The sequence below is a fragment of the Balaenoptera acutorostrata genome, chromosome 12 (genome assembly GCF_949987535.1).
Source record: "Balaenoptera acutorostrata chromosome 12, mBalAcu1.1, whole genome shotgun sequence".
In the NCBI taxonomy this organism is placed as follows: Eukaryota; Metazoa; Chordata; class Mammalia; order Artiodactyla; family Balaenopteridae; genus Balaenoptera; species Balaenoptera acutorostrata.
In genome coordinates, this window is record NC_080075.1 from 10664376 (window position 1) to 10687891 (window position 23516).

General features: G+C 44.7%; 1 protein-coding gene and 1 long non-coding RNA gene across 5 annotated transcripts; one reads left to right on the forward strand and one right to left on the reverse strand.

Moving 5' to 3' along the window:
- Nucleotides 1-898: 898 nt before the first annotated feature.
- Nucleotides 899-11653, forward strand: ZNF514 (zinc finger protein 514). 3 transcript variants are annotated; one of them, XM_028162645.2, is made up of 5 exons: nucleotides 899-1478; nucleotides 3232-3320; nucleotides 7737-7863; nucleotides 8182-8277; nucleotides 10668-11653. In XM_028162645.2, the coding sequence occupies exons 1-5, from the start codon at nucleotides 1343-1345 to the stop codon at nucleotides 11651-11653; spliced, it is 1434 nt and encodes a 477-aa protein (XP_028018446.1). In that variant the 5' UTR covers nucleotides 899-1342. The 3 variants fall into 3 exon arrangements, with proteins under 3 accessions (XP_028018446.1, XP_057413912.1, XP_007197427.1); XM_057557929.1 differs by having other exon boundaries at nucleotides 899-1097; XM_007197365.2 differs by lacking the exon at nucleotides 10668-11653 and adding an exon at nucleotides 9116-9451.
- Nucleotides 9474-23481, reverse strand: LOC114235902 (uncharacterized). Of its 2 annotated transcripts, none has more exons than XR_003621973.2 (3): nucleotides 23325-23481; nucleotides 18742-18879; nucleotides 9474-10507 (listed from the first exon to the last, which is right to left on the reverse strand). It is a non-coding gene; the product is annotated as an uncharacterized LOC114235902 (long non-coding RNA). The 2 variants fall into 2 exon arrangements; XR_009009873.1 differs by having other exon boundaries at nucleotides 9474-10554.
- Between the last annotated feature and the right edge of the window lie 35 nt (nucleotides 23482-23516).

Below are 23516 nucleotides of genomic sequence, written 5' to 3' on the forward strand. Positions count from 1 at the left end.
TTTATTAGGAGGAAAAAGGGTACGTGTGGATAGGCACACAGGTGGGCTCAAAGAGAGGGGCCTGCCCCTGTGGTAGTTTGAATCACTTTTATGGGGCATTTCTTCCACATTTCCTTTGGCCGATCATCTTGCTTTGCCTGGTTCTGAGTTCGTATTTGATATATTTCAGGGTCCTCTCATGTGTGTGCATGCACCTCTTAGCCAAGATGGATTCTAGCGAAGAGGCCTATGGGTAGGTTGACATCACCTACTATGTGGTGGCGGCCCCTCCCTTTTTGACCTTCAAGGAGCCTTTCTGCGCATGTGTAGTCAGGAAGGTGTCCTTGACCTCGAGATGAGAAATAAGCGGTCTCTTATCTGGGCAGGGCTTAGCTTCTCCTCCTTCCTGCTATTTTGGCCCCTTCCAGCCTGGGACCCATCTATCTCCTGCTTCACCATGGGCCATCAGATCTCCTGACCACTTTATAAGAAATACACATGTCTGGAGAGCCTGCTAGAAATTCTTATTTGGCAGATTAAGGGTAGGGCCCAGGCTTCTCTTTTTAACAAATCTCCAGTGACTTCTGTTGAGCAGCCCCAAGAGAGGCTCTCCGGCCCAGGTACTAAAGGCACTCCCAATATGGGGGTTGCTTCCGGTTCCCTGCCCGTGGCTGGGAGCAGGGTGAAACCTCCATCCACGTAGCTGATACCCACTTTCCCCACCCGCAGCTGCGGGAGCACAGCACCCAGGATTCTCCAGTTGACAGGGCCCAGGCGCTGCTGGGTCCCGCCCTGCAGCCCCGCCCCCCCCCCGCCCCCCGCGTGGCGGCCGGTCTGCGCAGGCTCAGGACGGGTCTCGGGAGGTGGGGCTGGGGCTGGAACTCGGGCGTCCCTTGGACCTTTGTGGCTTTAGCGACTCTTGGCGCGCAGGCTTGCACTGGGCACCGCACCACTAGCCCGTGACACAGAGGGGAGTGTCCCTTCGTCTGCCCGCCTGCGGGGGGCTGAGGAGGCCTGGAGCTGGGCGCAGAGTTGCGGGGCCGGTCGTTTCCCTGTGAGGCTCTCCCCAGAATCCCTGCTGCCTCCGGGCAGTGGAGGAGCGGGCACGGAGGTCGCAGGTGTGGCTGTGGCCGTTTTTCCTGGTGCTCTGCGTGAGAGCTGGGTTCCAGAGCCTGGTCCCTAGGAGGAGAGCGGCGGAGCGGAGCCCGTGGGCGGAGGCCGGGCGCGTGAGGGGTCTGGGAGTGGGAGCGGGAGAAGAGCATCGCCCCCGCAGCCATGCTGCGCGCCGCTGGGAAGTGGACCCGGGTTTGACAGCCCTGTTCTGGGCGCTGCGGGTTGGCTGGGCGTCGCTGCCGGAGTGGGAATGCCTGGTGTCACCCAGCTTGCTCCCCGCTCCCTGAACCCCGGGAGGACCTCAGGGACCCGGCCGAAGGACAGAGATTGGGACGTAGTGAAAGGACATCGCCCCTTAGCACCAGCTATGGACTCCACAGCGTCAGGTTTGGCTCTCGAGGGTGCCGCGGGCCAGACCCCTCCTGGGGGGTTAGTGCTGGGTCGAGGAGGAGGGCCCTAGGAAGGGGCCGGGGAGTCCCACTGGAGAGGCAGAGCCTGCAACCGCCTTCCCTGTGGCGGTGCCTTCCAGGCTACGGAGCGTGAAGTCCCAGCATCCAGAGACCATGGAGGGCATGGCCATGGAAGACTTATCCCAAAGGCCAGCGGACAGAGGGGAGAGCAGGAGGGGATCTCTTCCTGCTGTGGCAGGGAGACGGCAATAAATCTGCGAGGGAGTGGCCCTTGGCCAGGGATCAGAGGACAGTGGGGCCATTTGGAGCCTTGCGACCCTCTTCCTTTATTACTTCATTAAGTAATAATGTTCTTCCAGATCATCTGGGTACAAGGTCAGCAGTGTACACGGTGGGCACCTCCTGTGACCACCGTCCCCCCCAGTGTTAGGGAGAGCGCAATCCAGGTGACCCAGGAGATTTTAAGCCATTCCTTTCTTAGTTTAGAATCTCTTTTCCTTCACCAAGTGGGCATTTTATTTTATTTTTGCTGCATTGGGTCTTCGTTGCTGCACGCGGGCTTTCTCTAGTTGCGGCGAGCAGGGGCTACTCTTTGTTGTGGTGCACGGGCTTCTCACTGCGATGGCTTCTCTTGTTAAGGAGCACAGGCTCTAGGTGCATGGGCTCAGTAGTTGTGGCTCGCAGGCTCAGTAGTTGTGGTGCACAGGCTTAGTTGTTCTGCGGCATGTGGGATCTTCCCAGACCAGGGCTCAAACCCATGTCCCCTGCATTGGCAGGGGGATTCTTAACCACTGCACCACCAGGGAAGTCCCGGGTGGGCATTTTAATTCTTCAGTGCACACGCTCAGGGTCATAAAACTGGCCAATGACAGAACTGGGCTAAATCTCTGGGACTCTCACCCCCTCTTTTTTCCTATATGCCTTGTGGTCTGTAGACCAGCAGCACAGGCTTCTCCTGCAAGCTCTCTAGAAATGCAGACTCTCACGCTCTACCCCACATCCCCTGAACCAGCCTGTTTAGCAAGATCCTCAGGAATCCATATGCACATTAAAGTTTGAAAAGTGCTGACCTGTGCTATACCACGCTGCCTGCCTACCTCCCTGCTTTTGTTGGTGGTGGCCTTAACCACTTCCCTGGCATGGTTGGGGTTAGTTCTTTGTTTGTTTGAAGACTTTAAAAACAGTATGATACAAAGGCCTATAATAGAGGGGCTCTCAGAATACCCTCTAGAGACCTAACGGTGCTTAAGAACATAGAGGACAGCTGCTCAGGAAGAGCTGGCCTCTGTGTTGCTTCCCAGGGATAAGGGGAGAGGTGTAACTTCTTCCCCAAAGTCCTATATCCCTATGTGGCCTCGTCCTAGGCCTTATTTTGTATTGTTAACCTGTCTTATACCCTCAGGTTACATTAAAATTCCTTGAAGTTCTTAACCACGTTTATATTTTCAAAAGGCCTAGTAAATGACCTGCATATTGGAGGCCCAGTAAATAACTCTCCGATAGAGTGGCCAGACTGGTCACACTTCAGCTACCTACAGCTTGCTGTGGCCTATGGACAGGTGGGGACCTCACGCAGCTGTGTACAAGGGCAGCCTCTAGCCCGTCCGTCAGCTCCCTTTGGCCCAGCCTTGTCCCCAGAACCATGGAAGTGACACACTGACTTGGGGAGTCTGGGAGCTGTAAATCTCATGAGGGTTAGCCTTCCTTATGGCTCCTTTTACCTTCCTAGTTCTCCCTTCTCAGGACCCTGCTCTTCCTCCAGAGAGATGCCCAGGAGAAAAGGGAACAGCCAGCTTATTCCTGAAAGCCAGGCCCCAGGTGAGTTGGGGTTCTCTTAATTTTTCCTCAGTTGCCTGAACTATGGATAGTTTTGCCTCCTTTTCTCTGGAGCCTCCTCGTTTGCCAAAGGGAACTGACCCCAATTCCTGCTCTGCAGGAGGCCGAGCCCATCAAGGCTTTTGCTGGCCTCCTTGCCCCTTGCCCAGGGCCCTCTCCTCTCTGCTCAGTGTGCACTCACTCAGATCCTTTGGTTTATTTCTGTAACGGGCGCTGTGGTGAGTACCAAGTAATGTGAGAGCACCCTGGCCCTGAAGGAGATGTCACAGCCACAGAGGGGAGAGGACTCTCGCACCAGGATGCAGCCCCAGTCACAGTAAGGATGTGCGTGGTGTGATGGCAGATGGAATGGGACACACAGGCCTTTCCATCAGAGTTTGGGAAAAGGAGAATCAGCCTGTGCTGGAGAGGTTGGGGAAGGTGCACAGAGAAGTGGGGACAAGGGGGTTCTGAGGGTTCGGACAGGTGAGGAGGTCATTTGAGGCTGGACCCCTGTGCAAATATTATCTTCCCGAATTAGTGTGGCAACACACTTAACTTCACTCCTTCTGGCTGCGTGACCTTGGATGAATCACCTAAACTCTCAATGCCCTGGTTTTGCCAACTGTAAAATGAGGATGATAATCATGTTGATGATAATGATGAAAATAATAAAAGCTGTTATTTGCTGAAAACCGAACAGGTATCAGGAACTATTCTACACAATTTATTTATACTAATTAATTTCATCTATAAAACAGTCCAATTTTGAAGAATGGCAACTGAGGCACAGAGAGGTAACCTGAGGAAACCAAGGCACAGAGAGAGAAAGTAACGTGGTCCTGGTTATCTAGCTAATGAGGGCGGGAGCCAGTTTCAGATCTGGGCTGTCTGGCTCCAGACTCAACCACTCAGTAATACAACCACCTCACGTAGTTGTTGGAGTCTTCCGGCAAATGGAGTTGCCTAGTCCTTGTCAGCTTCAGTTGCGATGGGGATGTAGGGGTTAATGGTGACTGACTGTAGCGGTGGATTCAGGTTTGGCTGTAGGAGGCTGGATGTGGAGGGAGAACCAAGTGGAGGGCTGTGAACGCCAGCCTGCATCGTTTCCTAGCATCCAAGATGGTGGTTTAGTGGGATTCTGGCTTGATAATAGACATTTATAATTAGTTTTCTAGTCAATAGGGGAAACTCTCACCAATAAGGAATTCTCTCAAGTAATTAGTAGAGTAATAAAGAGCTTAAACGTCTTTGGCCTTGATGTACACCATTCAGAGGTGTATCAGAGAGCTTCGTCTAGTTATGCTGTGGTAGCAACAGCCTCCAGCTCTCGCGGGCTCACAGTAATGAAGTGTGTTTCTTCTATACGTTGCCTATCATTAGTGGGCTGGCTGTGACTCTGCTCCACACCCTCTTCACTCTGGGATTCAGGCTGAAGGGTCAGCCCTCCTCTGGGATGTGCGTTCTTGTGGCTGGCGGAAGGTGCAGTGTGAGACTCAGGGGCTGGCTCTCCAGGCTTCTGCTGAGAACTGGCATGTGCTGCTTCTGCGCACAGCCCATTGGCCAGAGCAGGTCACGTGGCCATGCCTAATGTCCGTGAGGTGGGAAGGATAAGCCTCCCGTAGTAAGGGGCCCAGAGGGAGGGGCAGTAAACATTCTGAACAAACAGTTACACTGTCTATTTTCTTGCTCACAGATGTTCACTTCCCTCCCTCCTGCACGCAAAATTTCTCCCCAGGGGAGATAACCCAAAAGCCCCATCCCGTCAGAGCATCAGGATTGAAGTCCTGGATGGTGTGATATTTTGGACATCAGGTCTGGATATTTCTCCTCTGGATATGGAGATCTATGAAAAAGACAGGCTGCCTGAATCCATATATCCCACATACAGTGGAACAATGGGGCTGGATAACCACAATAAACACCGCTGTTCAGAAAGGGGAACCATGGGAGGAGCCCAGCAGTCCCTGGTCTGTAACAGTTACGAAATTCCACTGGGCAGAGTATGCATATGGCTGATTCATTTTGTTGTGCAACAGAAACTAACACAGAATTGTGAAGCAGTTATACTCCAATAAAGATCTATTTAAAAAAAAGAAAAATTCCACTGGGCAGACTTGGTGAAGACCTTGGCCTTGGGAGTGGGGAAGTCTTTTGGTTATATGCAGTGGTTCTGCTCTCTGGGTACAGCTCCCCAGTCCAGTGTTCTCCTTGGCTCTGCCCTCCAGAAGTTCCTTCCTTTTGCAGTATCCCCCTTGGTCACATATGAAGATGATGTTGGAGAATAAACTCTTTTGAGGGCTAAGCAGCTTTTTCATTCTGCCTGAGTAGGTTGATGGCCCAAGGATTGTTTCAAGTCATGAACATTCAGTGTTAACTCTCAAAAACTTGAGCAGCTTTTTGTGTACTTCCTTCCATTAGCTCCCTGTGTCAATAGCTTTTCCCACAGTTCTTGTTGAAATATGCCCCTCTCTTTAGACTTAATTGTGGAGCTTTTGGGGTTTCCTTGGGAAAACCATACTTTTAGTCACTGTGAACAATTTGGTCCCACTGAAAGGATTTACTGGGAGCCATCTGAAATTAATAAGAGGTTTAAACAAAAGGTCTGACAATCACACCCATGATTTGGCCCTTGCCATTAGGCTGAGTTTTAATCGTCCTTTTTCATGCAAAAGCCATATTTATTTTGTCTTTGACCAGCTGGAAATGAGAATTGGTTAAATCTCCAACCCTGCAAGTCCTGGAATTTCTGGACACTTTCTTTGGCCTTCCATTTTTATTTTGCAAATCAGCAAACTCTTGAGCTCATTTTTTTTTTTTTCCTGTAATACTGTCAAATGACATGCCAATGACAACCAACTCATACTACTGAAATTATGTTTCCCTCCTCTTTTCATAACATCACAAGCTCATGCTTGCATTGTTCGTCTTTCAAGTTACTGCAGCAACAGCTTTACCCCACAGTTCACCACCAAATTACATCGGTTGCCATCTTGCCAATAAGTTTCCTCACTGCCTGGCCCTGAAGACAGTGTCACATATTTTAGGCTTTTTGTCATGGCAGAACCCTACTTGGGGTACCAGCTTTTTTAATGAGTCAGTTTAGGCTAGTTATGCTGTGATAACAACAGCAAACCCTGAGAGACTTACACCAACAATGGTTCATTTCTTGTCCACATTACACACAAGCTGTGGTTTTGCCCCACATCTTCACTCTGGGATCATTTGCCATTCTCAAAGCAGAGGAAAAAGAAGCAATTGCAGAACCTCCACTGACTCTGAAGGCTTTTGCTCATTAAGAAGCTCATGTCACTTCCTTCACATTCCATCTGTGAAAGCAGATTATTTGGCCACACCTGAGTTAGTGGGGTAGGAAGATCAATTTTGTAGGGAGGGCCAATGAATATTTTGAACAAATAGTATAATCTATCACAAGAGGTTACTAAAGTAGTGAGTTTTCCACATTTGATTATTCTGGACTGCCTTTATTTAACTTAATATAAAATTATTACTTTGGCTTATTCTATGGAAACCTTAGTAACTAAATGGGATTTGACTTTTAAACGTTTTGGGGGGAAAGTAACAGTACTACCCTTCACTTACCTGCTTTATAGTTCATAGTTTATGGATTATTGTACAATGTAAGTCAAATGAGAGTGTTGCTGTTATAGAGAGTGCCAGGATAGTTCTGGTTGGGACCCACAGAATGGTTGTACCTTGTGGGCACCTGAGATCCAGGGTCTCACTCTCAACTTTGCACATTCAGGAACTGAAAAATGATTAGGCTTCGGGGGAGAGGATTTATGTTAATCAAACTCGCAAAAGACTTACTGATTCACCATAAGGCCACTTGATATACTTTCACTGAACTGTGTGCTGGCAGGCTGTTTTGGGGATAGTTATTCTAAGCCCCAAATGATTTTATTTGGCCTTAGCAACAGTTGTCATTGAAATCCTAGGTCACAAGTTTCAAAAATACTTAATTAGAAAACTACTGATACCAGTGCATTTCAGAATGCAGAGCATATGAGTTTGTTCTAATTGATTCTATTTAAATGTCACTAAATTGAGAGTGAAACCTTTTGAAAACTGAGGAAATGGATTGTATTTCTCTCTTCCATATAAGCAGAGTGTCTCTGTAGGCCTGATTCTCCTGAGACCCCGATTACATTTCTAAGCAGCTTGATGTTGACATATGTGGGCACTGGGTGGGATACCAAGTAGTAAGGATGACACTCCCTGGAGCAGCTTAAAATATTTTTGAGATGATAAAACCCAGAACAGGGGCATTGCAATAGCTAGGAAATCTCGGAATCCCTTCCTGTACATCCTGAGGTTCTACTCAGACACCAGTCTACTCTTCTCCCCAGGGCCATGAGTGTGCTCCCCGAGGGTGCAAGAGTGTCTTCTGTGTTTCAGGACCTGATGACATTTGAGGATGTGGCTGTGGAATTCACCCGGTGGGAGTGGGGGCAGCTGGACCCTACTCAGAAGGACGTGTATCGGGAAGTGATGCTGGAGAATTTCAAGAACCTGGCCTCCCTGGGTGAGCTCAGCTCCTCCAAAGCCCAAAGCCTGCCCATCAGGCCATCTTTATTTCCTTGGTGTTTAAAAGCTAGGGGTGTCTGGGCCTGTTGGCTGATTTTTGCCCTGGGATTCTGGAATTAGACATTTATATTCTCTTTGGGGCCCAGAGATACGGTATTTCTACTCCTTGTTCCTAGGAAAAGTCCCACTCCATATGCACTCAGAATAAGAAGTTTCATGACTCTGCTCCTGACACTTCACAATGCTTATTCTTTGGAGGCTGTCTACAAGCCTTGACCTCTGACATACAGTCATGATCCTTTTCCTTTCCCACCAGGGTTTCCAATGTCCAAACCGTATGTCATCTGCCGGTTGGAGGAAGGGGAAGAGCCCTGTATTTTGGAGAGAGAAATCTCAACAGGTGCCCCCGCAGGTAAGTGAGTTGGACCAAAGCAGATAATAAGGCCCAACTGAGAGTGGGAAGTTCCCCTGAGCCCTTGGTCAGGGGGCTTTTCTTTGAAAAGGTGAGGTCACTTGCCAGGAACCCTCAACACCAGTATTTTGAATACTTGTAGGCTTTTGTAATGTTTTCTGGTGGGAAAAGAAGAGATGTTCATTTTCTTCTCTAGTGTTTATATTTCCCTTGTTACCTATCTCTGCCCACCTTTCGGGGTTCTTGGGGCTGTGCATCATCACTAGATGTCACACGGTCAGTATTAGATGGAATCTAAGGATCAACAGATGTAAGTGCCCAGCAATCCTGTATCAGCAGGGCTAAGAGAGTTAGCAAGGGACCAGACTGAACAGTTAAGTAGCCCAGAAATTAAAGGGTTACTGGCAAGGACATCCTGATGGATAGTCAGGAAGATCAAGGTGAGGACACTTCAAGCTTGGTTAAGCTAAGCTGCAACAGAGGTGATTCCAGGAACAAAGACTACTCCTTACTAGCTGTTGATGGAATCTCTTTGAAACTGTTTATTCCTAGGTGATTTGAGAGTACCCCGTAGGCTCCACCCCTTGGGGTAGAATTCTGGACACAAAGCTCTCCTGACTCCCATGTGTACCCCAAGCATACTGGAGATGACAGTCTGTGTCAGTGTCCATCTCTGAGGCAGAATCAGCCTCAGGCCAGAGCTAACGCTCCTGAAAGCAGGGCTCAAATCCTGACAGCACAGGCTGGGCCTTGTCATGGGAACCTAGAAGAGAGGAGAGAGAGGGAAGATGCTGATCTCCTCTGTATTTAGTACTCTCTTGATCTTGTTTCCTTCCAGAACGAGGGCAAGGGTCTGACGTCTGGATCTAGTCTCATCATCAATATCTGTCTGTTTACAATGTTCTGCAAACATGGCTGTGTTTCAGAATCTCTCGGGGAGCTTGTTAAACATTCATATCCCCAGGAGCCACACAAGACCTACTGGCTCAGAATCTGGCCTCTGGAGCCCTGGTTAGGCATTGCCAGTCATTTTCCTCTTCAGAAGGGTCACTATTATTGTATTAGCTTTCTGTTGTTGCTGAAACAAACTGTCACAAACTTAGCGGCTTTAAGCAACATGTTTATTATCTCACAGTTCATAGGTCAGAATCAAGCATGGGTCTCACAGTGTTACAACCAAGGTATCAGCAGGGCCGAGTTCCTTTCTGGAGTGTCTAGGGAAGAATCTGTTTCCTGTTCCTTTGGGTTGTTGGCAGTACCAATTCCTTGCAGTTGTAAAACTAAGCTCCTCATGGTCTTACTGGCTGTAAGCTGAGGGGCATTCCTAGCTTCTAGAGACTGCTACATTCCTTGGCCCATGGGGCCCTTCCTCCACCTTCAAAGCCAGAAATGGTGGATCGAGTCCTTCTCACACCACATCTCTCTGACTCAGCCAGGAAATGTTCTCTGATTTTGAGAACTCTTGTGATTAGATTGGGCCCACCTGAATAATTCAGGATAATCTCCCCATCTCAAGGTCTGTGCCCTTAATCACATCTGCAAAGTCCCTTTTGCCATGTGAAGTAACATATTTATATGTTCCTGGGATTAGAGCATGGAAATCTTTGGGGGATAATTATTCTGCTTACCACAATTACATACAGTAATATAATACATGGTATATGTATATTATATAATACATAATAATGTGTGATGTGGACTGAGGTGTTGAGGGAAGACTTTGTGGAGGGCATCTTCCTAACCCTCCTCTCATCTTTACAATCTTTGGACTTATCTTGTGTCCTGGAGTCCAAACACTGTTCTCTCAGGTTTTCCTAATCTCCAGTCACCTGCTTATCTTATTCTTGACACGTCCAAAACTTTCTTCAGACATACACCATTCTTGGAAGAAACTGTACACCTCTTTTAGATATTATTTTATTTATTTATTAGAAAATTTTTTTAAATTTTATTTTCAGCTGCATTGGGTCTTCGTTGCTGCGTGCGGGCTTTCACTAGTTGTGGCGAGCGGGGGCTACTCTTTGTTGCGGTGTGCAGGCTTCTCATTGTGGTGGCTTCTTTTGTTGCGGAGCATTGGCTCTAGGCGTGCGGGCTTCAGTAGTTGCAGCACGTGGGCTCAGTAGTTGTGGCTCGCGGGCTCTAGAGCACAGGCTCGGTAGTTGTGGCGCACAGGCTTAGTTGCTCCATGGCATGTGGGATCTTCCCGGACCAGGGATCGAACCCGTGTCCCCTGCATTGGCAGGCGGATTCTTAACCACTGTGCCACCAGGGAAGTCCCTAGATATTATTTTAAAGGTTAATTATCTTACATCTATTATAGGACTTTACTTCCTCTTGGCACATAGAACAGGTAATAATAGACTGTCTTTTTTTTTTTTTTCCCCCCCCAGACTGGGAGAGAAGGCCTCAAGCCAAGGAATCAATGCTAAGTCAGGGAATTTCCAAAGAAGAATTATTCCAGATAGCATCAGTGGAAAAACACATTAGAGATGAACTCTGGTCCTCCAAACTGAAAGCAACTTGTGGTTGTGATGACCAGTTAGAGATGCACCCAAAAAAGCAGGAGAGACATCTGAAAGAAATGTCACTCACTCACAAATCTACTACCACCCTTAGGAGAGATCATGAGTGGAGTGAATTCGGGACAAGTGTAGGTTTAAGATCAGTCCCTGTTAACCAACACAGTGTTCTCATGGGAGAAGGATACTATAAATGTGATACAGATTTCAGAGAGACTTCAGGGAGAAATAACTCTCAGAGAACCCATCCAGGGAAGAAATCTTGTAAATGCAATGAATGTGGGAAGTTGTTCCATTTCCAGTCAGAACTTAGGCGCCATCAGAGATGTCACACTGGAGAAAAGCCCTATGAATGCAGTGAATGTGGAAGAGCCTTTGGTCATATTTCATCCCTTATTAAACATCAGAGAACTCATACCGGAGAAAAGCCCTATGAATGCAGCGAATGTGGCAGAGCCTTTAGCCAGAGTTCATCTCTTGTTCTGCATTATAGATTTCATACTGGAGAGAAACCCTACAAATGTAATGAATGTGGAAGGGCCTTTGGTCATACTTCATCCCTTATTAAACATCAGAGAACTCACACTGGAGAAAAGCCCTATGAATGCAGAGAATGTGGGAGAACCTTCAGCCAGAGTTCCTCTCTCATTGTACATTACAGATTTCACACAGGAGAGAAACCCTACAAATGTAACAGATGTGGGAGAGCCTTCAGCCAGAGTTCCTCTCTCACTCAACATTATAGATTTCACACCGGAGAGAAACCCTACAAATGTAATGAATGTGGAAGAGCCTTTGCTCACACTGCATCCCTTATTAAACATCATAAAAGTCATGCTGGGAAAAAAACCCTATGAATTCAGATAATGTGGAAAGGCTTTCAGCTGGAGTACACACACCACTAAACCTCAGAGGGAAAAAAAAAATATATATATATATATATGTATATATGTATATATATAAATAAAATATGAGTGTAATGTATGTGGGAAGACTTCTGGTCGGAGGACCTGTCTTGTTCAACATCAGACAGGACATACTAAACTGAAGCTCTATTAATATCAAGAGAGGGAGTGGGCTTTTGTCACAACTCCTCCCTTATCAAACAAACACCAGAGAATTCAAACTAGTAAGAAACTATGTGAACGTAATGGATTTGGAAAGGCTTTAGTTAGTGGAGACACACATTATTCAACATCAGACAATTTATACTGGGGAGAAGCCTTATCTGTGTAATGAGTATAGCACAGCCTTCAGTCACATATTATTCCAAAAACAAAAACCAAAACCAGATAACCATACTGGAGAGAAACTCCTCAAGCATGGTAAAAGCTATCAGTAATACTTCTCTTCTTGCCTTACTAAGCATCAGGAATACACACTAAAGAGAATCGCTGAGAAAGCAGTAAATGTGGGAAGGCCTTCAGTCACAGCACATCCCTTATTAAGCATCAGAGAATTCGTTCTTGAGGAAAAACCCTGTGGATATGGTGAATGTGGGAGAGCCTTCAGCCAAACCTCTTCCCCTTATAAACATCAGCAAGCTCACCCCACTGGTTAGAAACCCTGGGGATGTAATGCATGTGGGAAAGGCTTTGGTGGATGTTCTGCCCTTTTTGCACATCAGAGAATTTGTACTAGAGTGACTCTTTGAATTTAGTGAAACTGGGAAAGCCCACTAGCCAGAAGCCAGAACTATACATATTGTATAGTTCCCTTTATATGAACTCCACTAGTAATAATGTGTGTCCTCTAACTAAAGCCTTTCCAAATCCAAAACCCTCAGCATACATTAAGGCTTCACCCAAAAGGGAAACCCTGGGAGCTTAATGAATGTGAGGAAAGTTGATTCATAAAGCTAGAGCTGAAAGGAAGCTAAGAAACCACCTAGTCTGGTTATCTCCTACCTGCTGGGGGTTGTTTTTATAACCACTTGTGTTCTGTCTCCCCATCCTGTTACTGATGGGAGAGGGGGTGCTGTGTGGGTGAAGAGAGTGAAGGCTGATGAAGGTGGAGGCACCAGTGACCTAGCCCAGCCATATTTTACAGCTAAGGAATCTGAGCTTCGGAGAGTGCTGTGCCCTGGTCTATACACCTAACTGCTGGACTTCTTTCCTCCTGGTTCACAGCTATAGTTTGGGGATTGAGAGACTGAAGGCCTTCTCTGCACAAAAGCTCCATGCACTTGTTTCTCTGTAATACATGTTACTTTTATAAGGCAGTAGAGTACTCTTATTAAAGTTTTTGCGAGCAAAAAACAATTTTAATAGATCTTTATGCTACTAGATTTGGGATTTTTGAAATAAAAAAATTTTAAACATCAATTAAAATATGGGTATTATTAAAATCAAAACCTCAAAAACATTATCCTAAGTGAGAGTAGCCAGATGCCAGGGACCACATATTGTATGGCTCCCTTTATATGGAATGGCCAGAAAAGGCAAATCTTCAGAGACAAAGTAGACCAGTGGTTGCCTGGGGCTGGGAGTGGCAACTGGGAGTGACTGCAAATATTTCAAGGGAATCTCACTGGGGTGGTGGGGCTATCCTAAAACTGGATTATGGTGATAGCTGAACAACTTGGTAAATTACTAAAACTCGTTGAAATGTGCAAATAAAATGTGAGTGTTACGGTATGTAAATTATACCTCAACTGTTTTTCAAAAATCAAATATACAGACATACCAACTATTGCTAAACCAATTTTCCTATCTCGTCTGTTACTTCAAGCCATCTGTGTGTCTTTGCTATCACCTTCTATTTTCTGTAATGGTTATTCCTAAGCTTACTGGGTCTCAAGTTCATATCATGTTGTCTCTGCAACCTATGTGGAGAAGCCAAGACCAAGAGCTGTCATAGGCCAGAGAAGTCTTGACTAAAGGAATTAGCTTACACTAAGGACAGTCGTTCAAACATTTAAAGTCCAGATGAGGTAGCTGAGCCCAGAATTCAGGGAACCAGCTCAAAGTGGGTCCATGCAGACAAGCAGGATCTAGGGGTACAAGAGGTTGGCAGAGGGGAGTAGGCAGGTAGAAGGCACAGGAGGCATCTGGACAGCTAAGATCATGATGCCAGCCTAGGCGCCTGAAAATCATGGGAAATTCTTCCCAGAGATTCAAAGTTCACAAGCAGAAATAGCAAATATTTTACATTAGTAACAGCTTAGTTTGCTCTATCACACATTTTTTCCCTCCAGTGCCCTTCTCTAACCCCTGCCCAGGTCAATTTTATATACCTGGATACCTGCAACAACTTTGTAGCTGGTCTTTGCCTAACATCTGTCCCTTCCTCTTTTGTATCTCGGCCACATTAACCATTCTCATCAGTGTGCACCCATTCGCACCCCTGAAAGCCTTTGTACTGCCTACAGGATAAATGCTCACCTCGCAGTTCAGCATTTAATGCCCTCTCCAGTCTGCCCTAATCTCCTGCTGCTCCTGACAAGAACCTCTATTTCAGAAAAACTAGCTTGCCTGCAATACTTAAGACATGCCTCTGCACTTCCCAGCTTGGGCCGTTCTGCTCAAGCCGTTCCACCAGCCTGGAAAGCCCCCTCCACTGTCTAAAGCCTAATAATCAGTCAGAACCCTGTTCAAAGGTCCCCTCCTTGGGGAATAATTCTCTTGAACACTGATGAGAAGTCAGGTCTTATTCATCTGCAATTGTAAAAGCATTTGTTGTATCCATAAATATTTAAAAATGAACAATATGTAGATAGGGATAGTTCTTATCACTGTCTTGATCTATTTAAGTCATGGGTTGTTTATCATCTTGCTACTTCTTTGTCTCCTGAACCAGATTATAAGCTGCTTCAGGTCATTTCTCATACTTCCTCTCAGAAATGAGCACCCAGTAGGTCCTTACTAACCACGTATTAATTTGAAAAACAACTTGTATTGCCCAAGTTTTCTCTGTGCTCTGACTGCACACTTTCTACTAGATGAAAATCTTTCCTTCTAGAACACTACCAATCAAATATTTTCTTAGAAAAATACTATATTGTTCCTGTAATTATTTTTCAATTTCAAATATAAATTAGCATTGTTCTATCTTTTGGGGTTGTTGTATGCGTATATGAAAATTCATTGCTATTTTATTTTGTAGCACTACAATGACTTCTCATTCCAGCTACCCAGAGTTGGGCCAAACTTCACAGGTTAAGGAAACAGTCACCCACAAGACTGCTCTCATTTCAAACACCAGTCATGAATTGGGGGTCCCTAGGTCACCCTTCTGACCATCTGGCTACAAATTTGGGAGTTCCCACTACTCTTTCAGACTTGGTAATTCTATATAACTACTCTCAGAACTCAAAAAAGTGCTGTATTTATTATGATAATTTTATTATAGCAAAAGGATACAAAGCAAAACCAGCCTAAGGAAGACACACATAGAGTAAGGTTTGGGAACAGCACAAATGTGAGGCTTCCCCAGGAACACATTACCCTCCTGGCATATTGATGTGTAACAACAATACATAGAGTGCTTCCAGCCCAGGAAACTCACCTGAGCTTCGCTGCCCAGAATTTTATTGGGGTTTCATTACGTTGGCGTGATCAATTGACAACACAGTTGAATTCAATCCCCAGTGCCCTCCACTCCCAGGTTGGGCTGATACCATGTGGCTCAAAGCCCCAACCTTCTAATCACTTGGTTGATCTGTCAGGCATGGCCAGTCCCCATCTTGAGTCATCTCATTTGTGTAAACTAGGGGCCAACCGTGAGTCACTTCCTTAGCATAAACTATCAGATATGGTCCCTGGGGGGGTCACTATGAATAACAAAGATATCCTATCACTCCGGAAGTTCCAAGGATTTAGAGGTTACCTCCTAACACACATTCAAATCAATGTAAAAATGCTTCTTCAATTATTATTCAAATAAGTCATAAAAATAAAGACTGTACTTTAAACATTCCTCATCAAATAATTGCAATATACCGCTTCTGCTTGCAGACCACTGGCAAGAACTTAGACATAGGACTATGGCTGATGGCAAGGGAGGCTGGAAATGGAAGTCTTTGTCCTGGGCAGCAATGGGGCCAATGAAAATTGGGGGGTTCTATTACTAAGGAAGAAGAGGAGGATGGATATTGACAAATGACCAGGACTGTGTGCCTGAAGACCCCAATACTTCAAAGCCATTTGGGAATGAGATCATATCCATGATCCTTTCTGGGTCTCAGTCTTCTCCTCTGTAAGATGAAGGGCTTTGCACTTTTGGAAATAAATGAAGACTACCCAAATGAGAAGAAACAGGCTGTTTATTCAGAGTTTGCCATAGCAAAGGATCAGCCACTATCACCTGCACCTGGCAGAGACCCAAAGGCATGAAGGGATTAAGAAAGCTTTACGATGAGAAGAAAAAAAATGAAAGCTTCAGGTATGCCCTGACTGGAAGTTGTCGGCATGGGAAAACTGGAGGGGGGTTAACTAGGAGCAGGATATCTTATGTGATTGGTTTGGGCAGCATATTTGGTTTTCTATGGTTGGTTCTAAGTTGGAAGTGAGGGCAAAGAATAGGGGGGAAGTAGCAGTCATTTGGCTGTTCTGAGCTGACTGCTGCAGAGGCTGTGGTTTGGCTTCCAGGCTGGTGGCTGCAAAGGTGTGGGACAGAGTTCTATTGTCATATAAGGTGTATCCATTGTCCATTGGTATATTTAGTCCCTCAGTTCTCCCTTTTGGCCATTTTCTTGCTTGAGAGAGGTTGAACAATTCAGAGATACTAGAGAGCCAGATCTTTATGGAGGATTGTTTGGTTGTCTCCATAGTAAACTTATCATGAGATCTTTTTGATCTTTTTGTTGTTGTATCATCATGGCAATCATCTGATGAGAGAGAAGCTGTGCAGAAGCATTGAGCCAAGTAGTGTTTTCTTTAAGGTGATGAACTGCCTGTTCTACCATGCCTGGTTCATTGAGCCAAGTATAGCAATGGCATAGATGCCCCCATGATTAGTCGGTAAGAAGTTTAGTGCAAAGCAGTTGCCCATAACTACTTGAGCCAATGAGCTGAGACAAATCTACAGATCTTCAATCTAGGGAAGAGGTGATGTCATTAATAACTTCTGGCAGAGTTAGTGAGTGATAGGTCTCTTATAGTCTTTTTGTCTCCCACCATTGGAAATACTGCTCTGATTGTTCACATAAACAATGAGTCAGCAATTCCCCAAGGCAGAGTGCATGAATAATTAAGGGTGGCCGCATTTTGGAGCTCTTGCCTGGGTTGGAATTTCCAGCACTGGTGATTTATAAAGTTAGGATTTCTATATACAGACAGTTTTGGGATGCTCTTCCTAAAGTGCATGAAGTTTTAGTCTGAGGAAAACGAGACCTGTTGACCTGGTTGCAAAGGAAGTAGAATCCATTAGGGGCACATAGAGATCCAGGAAAAAAGTTGTTCATGACATGAGATGGGAACCAAAGCCTCACATTAGCTCTACTATATATTTGGATCCCTTTACTTTCTTCCAGCTGATAAGTAACTGGCCTACTACCCTAATGAAGGTTGTTGAATTCAAATTTAGAATTACCTGGATTCTGATCAACAGATTGTGATAATTGGCTCTTTTTCTGGGAGAGTGGGACACTAGCAAAGTCACAGGTTGATTTGTTTAAGGTCATTTGTCCCTGTAGGTGCTAATGGAAAAACCACTGGCTTTAATTCTCTATAGTCTTATTTGGTGAGACCAGAACCGTTCATATATATTTATCATGATGGTCTGCCAATGGATGGCATATCCAGCAGTTGGTGAGACTTAGAGTAGTGGCTACTATTTAGGATAATCTAAGAATGGCATTAGAATGAGTACACTCTGGGGACTTCCCTGGCTGTCCAGTGGTTAAGACTTTGCCTTCCAGTGCAGGGGGTGCGGGTTCAATCCCTGGTTGGGAAGCTAAGATCCCACATGCCAAAAAACCAAAACATAAAACAGAAGCAATATTGTAACAAATTCAATAAAAGACTTTTAAAAAAAGAATGAGTATGCTCTGACCTAACAATTATAATGAAGAGTAAAGAAAAGAGAAAACGGGTCATTATGGGTGGATGACAACCAGGAATCAATAGAAATGAGAAGGATAACTATAAGCAAGCAGATGAAAAACAAAACAAGACTTTTTTTGAAGTACAGTTGATACAGTATTGTGTTAGACAAAACAGGGCTTTGACACAGGTCTTGGTCTGACATCTTGGGCAGAAGCTATCTGTTATCTGAAGTCATCTATTTATTCCAAAGGTCTTTGGTCAGCTGTATACTTCTGAAGACCAGCTGCTTCTAGAGCATCTGGGAGAATGCTCAGTTTGAAGTCCTCTACTGGAATAGGCTTCCAGTTGTGTCAATTCGGAAATTATTCTTTAGTTGTAAAATATGTATTGAAGAACTGACCCCCTGGAGTTTCACTGCTGTATTTTTTAACAGTACCCGATAAGGTTCTATACAATAAAGTTCAAGAACAATTTTTCTCTGATGTCTCAGACAAAAATCTCATGGTTGAAGATCACAAAGGGGCTATTTAGGAAGATGCTGTGGGAAGATGTCCTTAACCTGCTGATGATAGGACTGGGTAGAGTACATGAATCCCTTGTAATATTTTTCCATGTCTGCATGCAGCAGGGTAGAGTCTAGTATTGGAAGTGGAATCTCTAAATAAATGGGTTCAGATAACTGATGTATCCCCAAGGGAGTGAACCATATGGCCATAAGGGCTTCTGGGAGTACCCTGGCCAGGGAGCTAAAGGGTTTCTGAGATTTTTGCTAATTTTAAGTTAAGGATGTCATTGATTCCTGTAAAGTGTGTGCTTTGATCACCTGATATAAAAAAATGGGATGTGATAGGTTGGATACACAAAATCAAGCAGCTTTTAGTAAGCACTATAGCTTTTCATAGCAACTAAATACTTCAGTCCATCATAAAAATAGACATATTAAAAACTAAAACACGTACCCATTTCATGAAGGGTAGGAGCTGGATAAAATCCATCTGAAGGTGTCCAAGGATCTTGGAGGCTTTGGTTCCAGGCCATGTCCCACCTTTAGTTTTTCCAAGATTATGTTTATAGGTGACACGTGACCTAAAAATAACCTGTTAAAAAGTTTTCTTTTTAAAGTTTATTTACCAATGTTAATTTAAGATTGTAACCAATTTGTCTGTATCATGATGCGTAGTTTCATGGAAAAATTTAGCTGTCATCTGAAATCATCTGGCGCCACCAAGTGGCCATCTTGGGAGCACCAGTGATGATCTGAGTGAAGGTTACATTTTTTAACATTCTTCTTTTTCAGAATCAGGGGTTAAACATTGATATTCTATAGTGGCCTCTCTGAATTCCTCCAGAGATTTATCCTTTGAGGGTTTAGTTAGGAACCTCACCTTGGTTAAGGCTGCTTCTTTGGCCTAATGATCTGCTAGTGCATTTCCTTTCACTTCCATATTATCTCTTTTGTATGAGCCTCAGCCCTTATAATAGCCACCTCTCTAGGAAACAGGAGTGAATCCATAAGTTCTTGCTGTCCATTTTTGATGGGGATTCTAGGAGAGGTTAGGAAACCCTCTTTGTTTCAAAGCATCTCAAAGTCATGTTCTGATCTCAAGCATATCTCCTATCTGTGTATATACTTACTCTCCGGTCTTTGGCCAGTCGACTAACTATATATAGTAAGTGCAATAAGTTCTGCCATCTGGGCTGCTTGTAACTCAGGTAGAGGACTACATTCTAAAGAGAACTTAAATTAGTGACACCATATCCTTCTCGATAACCTTTGGTTTCATATTTGAGATATGCTTCATCAACAAAAATTTTTTAATTGGAGTCTCTAGTAAATCTGAGCAAGGCACAGAAAGTTTCCTAACTAAGGTAAGACAGTCATGAGGTTCTCCTTCTGTTAGGGGCAGGAGTGTGGCAGGGTTCAGGATGCTGCAGTAGTGAACAGAAATGTGAGAGGGAGAGAGTAACAGAATATAATAAGATGTTAATTAGCAGGCTGACAGTGTAAACTCTCTCTTTTCACAGATGACATGATCTGATATGTAGAAAATCCTAAGAAATACACTAAAAACCTATTGGAATAAATGAATTCAGCAAAGTTTCTGGATACAATTAGATCAATATACAAAAATCAATATTTCCATACATGATCCATAAAAGGAAAAAACTGATAAACTGGACTTCATCAAAACTGAAACCTTAAAAAAAACCCAAAAAAAACAAAAAAAGAAACTGAAACCTTTTGCTTGGTGAAAGACCCTATTAAGAGGATGAAAAGACAGGCTACAGGCTGGGAGAAAATATTTGCAGACAACTTATTTCAAAATGTACTCCCATCTAGAATATACAAAGAACTCTCAAAACTCAATAGTAAAAGAAACCAAACAATCCAACTAGAGAGTGAGCAAACATTTCACCAAAGAGGACATACAGATGGCAAACAAGCACGTGAAAAGACATTCAAACATCATTACCTATTAGGGAAATGTAAATTAAAACCATGATGATTTATCACTACACAACTATTAGAACAGCTTAAAAAAGTGTTTTTTTGTTGTTTTTTTTTAATTTACTTATTTTTGGCTGTGTTGGGTCTTCGTTTCTGTGCGAGGGCTTTCTGTAGTTGCGGCAAGCGGGGCCACTCTTCATCGCGGTGCGCGGGCCTCTCACTATCGCGGCCTCTCTTGTTGCGGAGCACAGGCTCCAGACGCGCAGGCTCAGTAGTTGTGGCTCACGGGCCTAGTTGCTCCGCGGCATGTGGGATCTTCCCAGACCAGGGCTCGAACCCGTGTCCCCTGCATTAGCAGGCAGATTCTCAACCACTGCGCCACCAGGGAAGCCCCAAAAAGGTGTTTTTTAAGTGACAATTCTAAATGCTAGTGACGATCAGAGGAACTAGATCTCTCACACATTGCTGGTGGGAATATAAAATGGTATGGCCACTATGAAAAAGAGTTTGGCCATTCTTAAAAAACAAAACATACATTTACCATTCAATCTAGCAATCTCACTGCTTGGCATTCATTCCAGAGAAATGAAAGCTTATGCCCACACAAAAACATGTACATGATGGGTATATACCTCTAAGTATTGAAAGCAGGGACTTGAAAATCTATTTGTACCCCATGTTCATAGCAGTATCATTCACAACAGCAAAAAGGTAGAAGCAACCCAACTGTCCATTGGCAGATGGATAAACAAAATACAGTATATACATACAATGGAATATTATTCAGCCTTTAAAAAGAAAGGAAATTCTGACACATGCTACACAAGGATGAACCTTGAGGACATTATGTTAAGTGAAATAAGCCAATTACAAAAGGACAAACATTGTATGATTCTACTTATAGGAGATAGTTAATCAAATTCATAGAGACAGAAAATAGAATGGTGGTTTCCAGAGACTGGAGAGAGAAAGGAATGGGGAGTTTCTGTTTTGCAAGATGAAAAGAGTTCTGGAGATGGATGGTAGTGATGGTTGCACAACAATGTGAATGGACTCAGTGCTCTGAACTGTACACTTAAAAATAGTTAAGATGGTAAATTTTATGTTATGTGTATTTTATCACAATTTGAAATTTTTTAAATGTCAAAAAATGCACATGAATATTCACAGCAGCTTTGTTTGGAACAGCCAAAAATTGGAGAAAAACTACATATACTACAATGATGAATGGTGGAACAAAAGGAAGAAACTATTGATGCATTCAACAACTTGGATGGACATCAACGGTATTATGCTGAGTGAAAAAAGCCAATCTCTCTAATTCCATTTATATAACATTCTCAAAATGACAGCATTTTAGATATGGAGAACATACTAGTGGTTGCCAAGGGTTAGGGATGGTTGGGGAAGACAGAAGAGGGAGAATGTGACTCTAAAGAGAAAGCACAAGGGATCTTTGTGATGATAGTTTTGTATTGTGATTGTGGTGGTTATAGAAATCGACACGTGATAAAAATTGTATAGAACCACACACCACCCCCAAGAATGCATGCAAACTGATAAAATCCAAATGAACTCTGTGCATTGTATCAATGTGTACAATGGTTTTGATACTGTATTATAGTTATACAGTTGACCCTTGAACAACATGGGTTTGGACTGCATGAGTCCGCTTATATGCAAATTTTTTTTCAATAAATACTGCTGTACTACATGATATGCAATTGGTTAAATCCATGGATGCGACACAATGAATTCAGAGGGCCAACTATGGGACCTGATCACCCATGGATTTTGGTATCCGTGGAAGGTCCTGGAACCAATCCTCTGTGGATACTGAGAGATGACTGTATAAGATGTCACGATTGGGAAGAACTGGGTGAGGGGTGCATGGGACCTTTCTGTACTATTTTTGCAGCTCCCTGTAAGTCTGTAATTATTTCAAAATGAAAAGTTAGAAAAAAACAAACAAACCAGAACTTGACTGCTTGGCCACGGGCCAGCAAGTTCCCTTGTGACCTGAGCTGTCCATCATGAGCTGGGTGCCATCTGACCCACCAAGCCATAAAGCTGGGCACACAGCAGCACGCCACCATCAAATGGAAGTGGTATATATGAAGCTGGGCTCAAGCAGATCCTGAAGGCACAAGAAACTGTATGATTTCCTCATGACCATGGCCTCTACTCTTGAGACATTATCTTCTCTCTCCAAGCCCTACCTACAGCTTCACGGTAACCTCCCTCTGACCAGTTGGCTGAAGAGGAAAACTCTTGGGTTCTGCATGGTATGCAAGCATCACCTAAAAGGACACAGCTGCACAACATCTCACTTTGGGAAGGCTCTGCGGGACAGTGATGAAGGGAAATCCTCTCAGTGGGCAGAACTTTGAGCAGTGCACCTCGCTGTTCATTTTGCCTGATCAGAAGCACAGAGCTATACTTTTTCATGGGCTGTGGCTAATGGCTTGGCTGAATGGTCAGGTACTTGAAAGGAGTATGATTAGAAAATTCAAGGAGGTCTGACAAGGAGTCTGGGGAGAGGTGTGTCGACAGACTTCTCTAATTTGGCACAGAATGTTAAGATAATTATGTTCCATATGAATGCTTACCAAAGGGTGAGCTCCACAGAGAAGGATTTTAATGAGGTGGACAGAATAACCAACCTGTGAATGTCAGTCAGCCTCTTCCCACAGAAACGGACTCAAGAACAAAGCACTAGGGATGGAGGTTACGTTTGGGCTCAGCAACATGGACTTCCACTCACCAGGGTCAATCGGGCTCCAGCCACTGCTTAGTGCCCAATATTCCAACAGCAGAGACCAACACTGAGCCCCCAATATGACACTACTTCCCGAGGATTAGCCAGCTATCTGGTTGCAGATTGATTATATCGGGCCAGTTCTATCATGCAAGTAGCAGCACCTTGTTCTGACTAGAACAGACACTCTGGATATGGATTTGTCTTCATTGCCCGCAATGCTTCTCCCAAAACAACTATCCAGAGCTTTGCTGGAGTTGGGTATGAAGAGCTTTTAAATTCTATTTATTCCCCCCTCGGACCTTCACTGAGACCCTCTCCGTGCTCGCCTGTACCTCGCACTTCTGGTTGGGAAGAGTCCGCAGCATCAGCTCCGTTCCGAGGGAGGAGGATGTCACCGGCTCGCGGTCCCGCCGCCCAGTAGGTCCCGACGGTCCCGCCGGGTCCCTGGCGAGAACACCGTGAGCCAGCCCCGCCCACACCGGCAGCCAGCCCAAGCCCTGCCCCTGGGTCCTAACGCGAGGACC

Excerpts from the sequence above, each read along its gene's own strand:
- ZNF514 (XM_028162645.2), top strand. The coding sequence starts at position 1,343 with ATGCCTGGTGTCACCCAGCTTGCTCCCCGCTCCCTGAACCCCGGGAGG. Across the intron at positions 3,321-7,736 it reads TCCTGAAAGCCAGGCCCCAG|GACCTGATGACATTTGAGGA; the intron begins GTGAGTTGGGGT and ends TCTGTGTTTCAG. Across the intron at positions 8,278-10,667 it reads CTCAACAGGTGCCCCCGCAG|ACTGGGAGAGAAGGCCTCAA; the intron begins GTAAGTGAGTTG and ends TTCCCCCCCCAG.